Source organism: Vigna unguiculata, chromosome 7 (genome assembly GCF_037176805.1).
Source record: "Vigna unguiculata cultivar grain cowpea cultivar isolate G323 ecotype 2 chromosome 7, ASM3717680v1, whole genome shotgun sequence".
In the NCBI taxonomy this organism is placed as follows: domain Eukaryota; kingdom Viridiplantae; phylum Streptophyta; class Magnoliopsida; order Fabales; family Fabaceae; genus Vigna; species Vigna unguiculata.
In genome coordinates this window covers 30,570,236-30,579,306 of record NC_140798.1, presented here as the reverse complement: position 1 = coordinate 30,579,306, position 9,071 = coordinate 30,570,236, and the positions used below count along the sequence as shown (strand labels likewise).

The 9,071-nt window shown below is 32.1% G+C and overlaps 1 protein-coding gene across 1 annotated transcript; it reads right to left on the bottom strand.

Moving 5' to 3' along the window:
• Positions 1-2,369: 2,369 nt before the first annotated feature.
• CKI1 (Signal transduction histidine kinase) lies at positions 2,370-6,335 on the bottom strand. Its single transcript, XM_028080482.2, has 5 exons — positions 5,705-6,335; positions 5,150-5,525; positions 4,270-4,847; positions 2,813-4,069; positions 2,370-2,695 (listed from the first exon to the last, which is right to left on the bottom strand). Exons 1-5 carry the CDS (start codon positions 6,245-6,247, stop codon positions 2,495-2,497), a joined length of 2,955 nt encoding a protein of 984 aa, XP_027936283.2. The 5' UTR covers positions 6,248-6,335; the 3' UTR covers positions 2,370-2,494.
• Between the last annotated feature and the right edge of the window lie 2,736 nt (positions 6,336-9,071).

The window sequence follows — 9,071 nt, the reverse complement described above, 5'->3', positions numbered from 1 at the left end:
TTTGGTTTATGTTCCTGCAGTGTTGCTAGCTGCACTACCAATTGTATGCGTCTGCAGTGGCGGATCTTGATCAAAATTGATGGGGGAGCCAAAATAATATACTTAAAATTTATATATTTAACATTATTATCACTCATTCAATAAAAATGAATAATACTTTAGTATAATTATAACTATAAAACAAACTATACTATTTAATGGATTGTCCATCGTATGTATACGATGAGTAACCATATTGTCATGTTTTAATCTTCACTCATTTTTTATCAATTTTAAAAAATGAATTTATTTTTTTGTTTTTCATTAATATACTTATTTAAAAAACAAGTTTAAGACTAAAAATAATTTATCATAATATAACCAATAATTGAGAGACATAATTACTAAAAAATTATGATAAACAAGTCACAATTAAAAATTGTCTATAAAAAATATATATATACAAAAGGGTCATGAGATAAAAAGATAGTGATAAATATTAAACTTATTTCAATACCAAGTGAGACCAGAGAAAATTACTTTTTTTTTTCTTTTTTAAGAATGGAAGGAGAAGATACAAAAAATGAGGACATAGATAATAAATTTTTTCTTAACTTTTTTTTGTTTCTTCACAACATAACAAAATGAAATTAGGTAAAAATGAGAGATAAATACAACATGTGAAAAACTAAAAAGACAATTAGAATAAAAAATAAAAATTATCTTAATAATTTATTTTCTTTATTATATTTGATTTTATATTTTATAATTTATTAACATTAAATATTATACTCTATAATAGAAATAAAAAATACCTAATTTTATTTTTATTAACTTTTCAATATACTATTATCTAATTTAAAAAGATATGCATTTAAAAAAATTTAAAAATAAATAATTAACAAATTTTAAGCATATATAATTTAAAAAAAAAACTTAAAAAATTGAAAGAATGAAAAAGTTTGGAGGGGCCGTGGCCCCTCCCTGCCTCAACTATGTTCCGCCCCTGTGTCTTTGGGTATGAATTAAAGATTCAGAAGTCTGTACTTAGGAAGGAAAGAAATTGCAAATATCATAGATGTGCGTTTACCTATGTCCTAATTGTTTACACCTACTAAACTTGATGGTATTCTTCTTTGAAAGTTTGGAATGGCTGACATGTTCATCAACTTCCCTTCTTCTTAGCTTTTTGGGTCTCTCAGGTGGAGTTTTGTAAATGGGTGGCAGTAGTTCAGGTTGATTACTTTTTGGCTTGTCCATTGATTGGGGTAATTTGAGGGTCATAGCAAGCTTGATAGGCATCTCTTTTGTAATACGCATGAACATAAGCCTCTGGGTTTTCTACCTTGTAGTTAATGGCTGCCACAACATGCCTACAAGGTATACCTACTAAATCCCAAAAATAACAACTACAACTATGGTTACTTAAATCAACTAAAAGAAAAAGAATCAAATCAAAAGCCCACAACAGCACAATCAAGCTTGCAGCCCCTGCAGCCCATATAGAAATATTTAGCCCTATGCATAACGATTTCTTTTGTCTGTTTCTACAGCTGTATTTTGTAGTACATAGGAGATGATTCTTAAAACAAATGAGGTGTACCACCTTTGTGCTGTATATATTCACTGTCATTGCTTTTGTCAAAATCACCAATAAGAAAAATCATTCTCTCTTTTTCTCTCTGTTTCAAGCCTTTACCGCTTTTGGCTATTTTTCTTTTATCAACAACAAACTTTTCCATAGTGAACCCCTGCGTCACTTCAAACTTAGAATCCCCAGGAAGCCAATTCTCACTTTTTTCTATTTCCCTGTCTAGCATTTTCTGTGGTTTAGGCATAACAGTGCATGAATATGCATTCAGAACACTATGCTCCATTAATTAAGACGTGCTTAAAACGTATTACACAGCTTAAAACGAGATCCAAATGTGGCAATCCATTTGCCCGGTGTCAAACACAACTAACGGCGTCCAAAAACGAGGACCATTTTCAATCGTTTCAAAATATGAGGGACCAAATTAGAACAAACGTTAGTTGAGGATTAAAAACAAAATCGCACAATTTGGAGGACGAAAAACATAATTAACCCTTTCTTTTTCTAAGAAAGCCACCATATCATGCTTATCCAGGTTGCCCCATATGGAGAGTAATAGTCATGTAGTGTCGCACTACTACATGAATTATCACAAAACACACCTTTAAAAAGTATTTTTTTATTTTTTTCTTCTTCATAAAAGCATTAAACCTGTTTTAATGTTTGAATTGATGTTGTTCGAATAGTAAAATAAGATTTTTAGCAGTATTAACTTTAATTTTTAGAGTGCAATATCCAAACTTTTAGTCTATTGTTAATGTAGACACATTGTGGAACATATTAACTTCATCGCAAACTGCACAAACTGGATAGTTAAATTTCAACTCCTTCGGTTACATCAGTTAAATTTCAGTTTCTTATTCTTCAATATATATACATACCATAAATATAATCAAAAGAACCATATACACGTACATTGTGTCACATTTTACCATTTATATATGTGATGGCTTTAAGTAAATCCTCTCTGTTAATAGGTTTATCCATGTGATAGTCCATTCCACTCTCTATCGTTATTCTTTCTGTTCCAGCAGTCAATGCAATGATAGGAATGCGAACACCATAACCTTTCTCTATCTTTCGTATCCACTTTGTTGCCTCAAGCCCGTCCATTATTGGCATCTGTTGAATCAATTATGCTCATTAAAAGTTATCAGTCATAAAATAATGATCATTATTTCAAGCTGTTCCAACAAAATCAAATCATAGATAGAAGAAACCATAGTGCATGGTGATTACCTGACAATCCATTAAGATGTAATCATAAGGAGGATTAGGAAACTCCCGAGGTAGACCCTCATCAACTAGCCTCACAGCTTGTTCACCATTCTCACATTGCTCCACGGTTGCACCAAGAGAAATCAGAGTAGCAGAAGCTATATTGCGCAAAATTGCACTGTCATCAGCAACCAAAAACTTCTTACCCCTCAAGGGTTTGTGAGACCCTGATGAGTTTCCAATCTCTTGTGTTTCTCCTTGATGAACAAGAGTTATTTTTGCCTTGGACGGTCTTTTTCCCTTCAAAATTTGTTCACCAGTTTGGAATGTACTTTCATCAGTTGAAGAACACACTTGTGATGTGTCCAGCAGAGGAGACGTGTATTTTGACAAACCTGGATCCTTGTAAGTCTTCAATGTAGCTCTCTCATTACTCATTTCCCTCTTTGCTCTACTAGAATTGCTCTGCCATGAACCACCAAATTCAGGAAGGAGCTTTATGGTTTGGAACAAACGAGTACCATGAAATGGTTTCGATGTCACGATGTCATCTTGATTAAGCGCCTTGAAGTTGATTCTACGCATAAAAGGCTTATCCAGCCACACAACCTTACAAGGGTTGCGAAGGTCTTTCTTGAAGTTGGACACAATCGTGTAAAGCTCAGAAAATGGTCCTGCATTTGCATCAATCACAACAAGAATGAAGCCAGGAGAAGCTCCCACATCAGTTTTCTTGAAAACTAAAGGCATGTGCTCAGTTCCATCCATAGAACTCAAAGAAACTCTTGTGGCTATGTCGAGAGAACTATGAGATGTAGACCAATAACTCAAATCTGAAGACCCTGGAGAATTTTGGGCACTAGAATGCTTAGCCTTAAGCTTGATCTTCCTGAGAGTATAAAACAGACCTTTCCCTGTGTTCACAACTTTCACTTTTATCCCTAATCTCTCCATGAACATTTGTGAAGTCCTTTGGCGCTCTTCGTCAACAATCAAAAGAACCACAAGGGAAGCCTCGGGCTTAGGACTAGAGCTGCAGATTCGTAACTTAGGACTCATGGAACAAATTCTAGAAGAACCAGAACATGAAGCGTTCATAGTTTGCTCCTGAACTTGTATTATTCTATCTCCTGATCCACAACCAATACCCTCCCTTCTGCTACCATCTGACACTGCCTCATTCTCACATACAGTGAGAAGCACATTGAACTTGAAGCATGTCCCTCTTTCACCAGTATCCTTCTCCACAATCTCAATATCTCCATGCATCAAACGCACCTAAAGAAAATCATAAACAATTTTTTTTAGTGGAGAGAAGAGTTTAACAAGCAGGCATTTTCAATGTAAAACTTTCATAAAACCAATCAATCACACACCTAATCTTTGATATAACCTTTAAAACAATCACTATGTGGCACAATGATACTAACAATTAACATTTGTCGATAAAAAAATAAAATAAAACCGATAGTACTTACCAGCGACTGCACAATCCCAAGTCCCAAGCCAGTTCCCCCTTGGCCAAGAGCAGTATCTTTTATTTGGACGTAATTCTCGAAAACAGACTTGTAATTCTCTTTAGGAATTCCTTTTCCTGTGTCATCCACTTCAAATATAAAATCCATAGAATGAGGATCTTCTTGGATTGAACGCGTGGATTCCACGTCACTACGTGCTTCAGTTTTGTTACCAAATAAACATGATAAATATTGCTTGAAACCAAATTGGTTAAAAGTGACTGTTGAGTTCTGCAGTAGTTTTGGCTTCCGAGTCCATGCGCGTACCGCTATGTGTCCCTCATCAGTAAATTTCACAGCATTGCTCAGTAAATTACACAGAACTTGTTTCAGTTTGCCCCTATCACCTTTCACGCGTGAATATCCCACTACAGAACCGTTACAAGGGTCCAACACCAGATCTACACCTTTCTTCGCAGCCACAGGATGGTAAAAGTCAACTACATCTTCCAAGAGATGAAACAGATCAAACTCCTCTTCTTCAAGTTGCATTTTTCCTGCCTCTATTTTGCTTGTGTCTAGTATAGAATTCAACAGTCCTAATACAGTATAAAGAGTAAACAATCACAACATTAGTTTGCTAAACACAATTAACAAGACTACTACTATATCTATTCCTTACGAATTCATCATGGATGTCCAACACCAATCACCTATCATTCAATTATGACATCATAACAGGTTTGTAAGGTAAGATTTAAACAAGACCAATCTAAAGTATGTAAAAAGTTGTAAAATCTCATTCATTAAACCGATTTTATAGGGTTAAATTACATTTAAAGTTTATTTCTAGTCAACGTGATACTCCTCGGACCGAATTTGATTTGTTAGGGTTACATACCTAGTAAGTCTTGGGTACAACCATTCATTTGTTTGAGATTGGTCTCCAATTCTGAACCGGGGGCAACCAACTCTGCAGATATCTCTATCAAACCGGTGATGCCTGCGAGAGAAGCACGAACATCATGGCTGGCACTCGCAAAAGCGGTGCTCTTGTTCATATTCTTTTTCTCGGCTTGTTGGGTGGCTTCACACTGTTTGATGAGTGAGGCACACAAATGCATTTCTCGCCTAAAGGCTCTGCAGTTTACGAATAGAAAACTGAAGAAAGCAATAAATATAGTGACCATTGTTGCCACAAACACCATCAATCCCTTTTCCTTGTAATTCCGATCAATGCTCGCATATCCTTCTTCTGGGACACCCAACACATACACCTGAAATGTGATTAAACGAAAGAATCAAAGAACGTTTCATTATTTGAACATTTTTAAATCAGATATGAACGTTCCAGTGTCATTCAAAACAGATTACAAAGTCTACACTGTATACCTCCATTTGAAATTAGTTTCTTGCATATGTGGTTCAATAAACATGTACAAGTGTAAAAACGTACCGATTCTATTCCCATTATATCGATGGTGTAGCAGTGAATTGCATATGCAATATCTCTAATGTTGAAACTAGAAGCAGCAGCTTCATCCTTGCATGAGACAGTGCCCCTATTAACTGTGGGATCACCATTTGCATTCAGTGATTGAAACGAAACTGTATCATTAGAAATGAGGAAATGGGTAAGTTGAATCCCTGGCACAACAACTTTTCCATCTTTGGTAGCTAAATAGGAGGTTGTGCCATGTTGTTGGTCAATGCGAGTAACAGAATGAGTTATTGGCGTTGCAGAGAAGCCAAGAGAGATGAGTCCTCTTCTCATGATTCTGGCTGAAGTGAGGAACAAAGGTTCAGAATTGGCCCAGTTGGGTCCAAATGAGTAAAACCCAGTTGAGACATTAAGTGCTTCTCCAATCCAAGTTGCATTGATAAAGGGGTTAGATAGCATGGTTGTGGGTTCACCATAAAGCTCTCCAGTTTCAGGATTCACAGGTTGAATGAAGATTTTGTTGGAGGCAACTGAAATTGATGATGAGTTGGAGTACATAGCTAGAAGTTGATGATTATGAGTGTAGTAGGAGAAAAAGAAACCTTCTACACCTATGTATGAGATTTGGGCCACGTATGGAACAGTCTCAAATGCTGCAAACAAAAACGGAGCCACCTGTAACATACAAAGGAAATTATTTATCAAACACTTGCTTAGTATGAAAAAGACAACTCTAGTTATTATTATAAATAATAATATCTTTTACGTTGGGTAGAAATCATTACTCCACAAACATTCATGATTTCATTATTGAGTTTTTCTTTTCTTTTCTCTTTTACCTTTCATTTATTTATTTGTTTATTTCTTAGTATTAAGTACAAGTTAAAATATAAAAAATTCCAATTATATAATTTGAAAAAAATAGTTATATATTAGTTATCATAAATAAACAATAATCTATAACAATATATAAAGGAATTCCCCTTTTTGTGTCTACATTTCAAAATACCAATTTTACCCTTTAAATATAATAATTTATTAAATTTTTAAAAATTGACCGTTACTTTTACAAGTTTTTTATAAAATCAGCTATCTCTCCTTCTTCCCTTTTTTCTTTATTTATCAATGATTATTCTGTCATATGTTATGATATATTTCACTTTAATTTTAGTTTATATATTTACTTAATAACATTGCAATATTATCACATACTGATATAATATCACGCATATTTAAAAAATGCATATACACATGCGCGAGAGCGCCTGTGTTTATGCTAGTTACAATAATAAAACTATTATTATCAATATTATTACTATAATTTATTTATTTCTTAGTGTTAGGTACAGGTTAAAATATTAAATTTTTTAAAATACGTTATTTAAAAAAATTAAGCATATGTTATTTATAATAGTAAATAGTAATTATAATAATAAAATTGATATTATCAAATATTATTAGTCTTATATAGTGAAAATACAACAAGTGCATGTCCATTTTTTTACAATAATAAAAAAATTATTATTATAATAATTATTAGTATAAGTTATATTAAAATTATAAATAAATCATAAATCGATAAAAAAAAAACATAAGGGTTGTAAAATGTATGAAAAAAGCTAGTTAGAAAAGTCCTTTTTATTAGCAATTAGGTAATTTTTTGCAGCTAATATATAATTAACTCTCTTAAATTATGTATTTGAAAAGTTTTGATATTTTTATTTGTACATAATACTAATACAAATAAATAAAATGACTAAACGATATAAAAGAATAAAAAGAAAGATAACAAAAAATCAACAATTCATTCTGCTACATATTATACTAATAATTTTTATCATAACTTTCAACACAATGTGTCCTGCATAATATCCATGAACTATAGTTTTCATTTTTTTTTTGAAAAATATTAAAACACAGCAGCACCAATAAACTAACCTTGTTCTTAATATCAGAGAATGATACATTAGTAGTATCATCAAGGTTTGAGCTCAAAAATCTTGCCATGTTGGTTGATGAAGATTTCATTGGCCGTAACACTTCACCTAACTCTTCAATTTCTGATTGCAATTGCCAGACACTGTTTTTTGAGTTCAACAATTTCACATGTTTTTCCATACGTAGGACTATGACATACGAGCATGGCGTCACAAAAATCAGAATTAACAAAGCACCATATGCCTAAAACATACAAAATTATAATTAGCATCACATGTTTGTTTCACATAAACAGTTTTTTTATGCAATTAGGTTGTGCTTTACTTCAAATAATCAAACAAACTAATAAATAATACTCTACACCTAATTGTCATTTTTAATTTTTTTTTTCTAATTTTTTTTTTTCACAATCATCTCATTTTCACATTAACATTATCTTTCCTATTTCCCCATCTCGATGGTTCAAGTGTCCATGAATCAATTTTCATGAAAATTATTTGGTGAAATGAGGAAAAAGAAGATATCATTAAAATGATAACAAAGAGAAGATCAAAAAATAAAATGTATGAAAATACCAGTAGGATCACGAAAGATGAAGGCCTCATGGCCATTGATAAATGGAGATTCTCTGAGTCTTCTGTATATGATCACAAGTTTCTTAGTCTATGTCTGCATTGGAAACTCAATAAACTCATATTCTTCCAGATTTGATATACTAAATAGTGAAAATACTACCAAGGTAAAATTTAGCAATAAGGAGGAAATATCTCCCAAAATATTTTATATTCTCTACGCAATATAAAATATTCCCTATAATCCAAACTTTAATATTTTTCACTATTACATCTACCAAAATATAATTCAATTTAATTTCATTTACACTCATATCAAATGTTTAAATGTTTAGAACATTTAGTTTAGCCTTAACATCATTTGAATACAGAATCAAACCATCAAAGAATTTCTTCAAGCACAAGACATATATATGGTTAATTAATCATCTCTGATCATATACTCAATCTATTCCTTTTTTTTTTTTTTTTGCAGAATGAGACTGAAAACATGGAAATAATTATAAATTGAAACATTTTTCCACTCAGATATGTATACTTTTAAATATTAAATTTTCATTACTTTTTTTAATGACAAACATTATGAAATTTAAGCTTTGTAGAAAGTTATCAGTGGTAGTTTTTATATACTACACTCTATACAAGGTACTAATTCTTACTATTTTAATGATGGAATAGGCAATGAAATATACTATCTTAAAGCAATTAAATAACATTACTTGTAAGTTTCGTAAATATATGAATGACCATTTTTGTATATGGACATTTGTGGAAATGTGGATTTGCCTGATTTCTAATACGGAAAAGGCTCATAATCTCAACTCCAAATTTTCCAAATATTTTATTCACCACAAAATTATAGTAAATTAGGA

Coding starts and splice junctions, on each gene's coding strand:
- CKI1 (XM_028080482.2), bottom strand. CDS start 6,247: ATGTACTCCAACTCATCATCAATTTCAGTTGCCTCCAACAAAATCTTC. Junction 5,526..5,704: donor ATATAATGGGAATAGAATCG/GTACGTTTTTAC, acceptor ATCACATTTCAG/GTGTATGTGTTGGGTGTCCC. Junction 4,848..5,149: donor TTGTACCCAAGACTTACTAG/GTATGTAACCCT, acceptor ATACTGTATTAG/GACTGTTGAATTCTATACTA.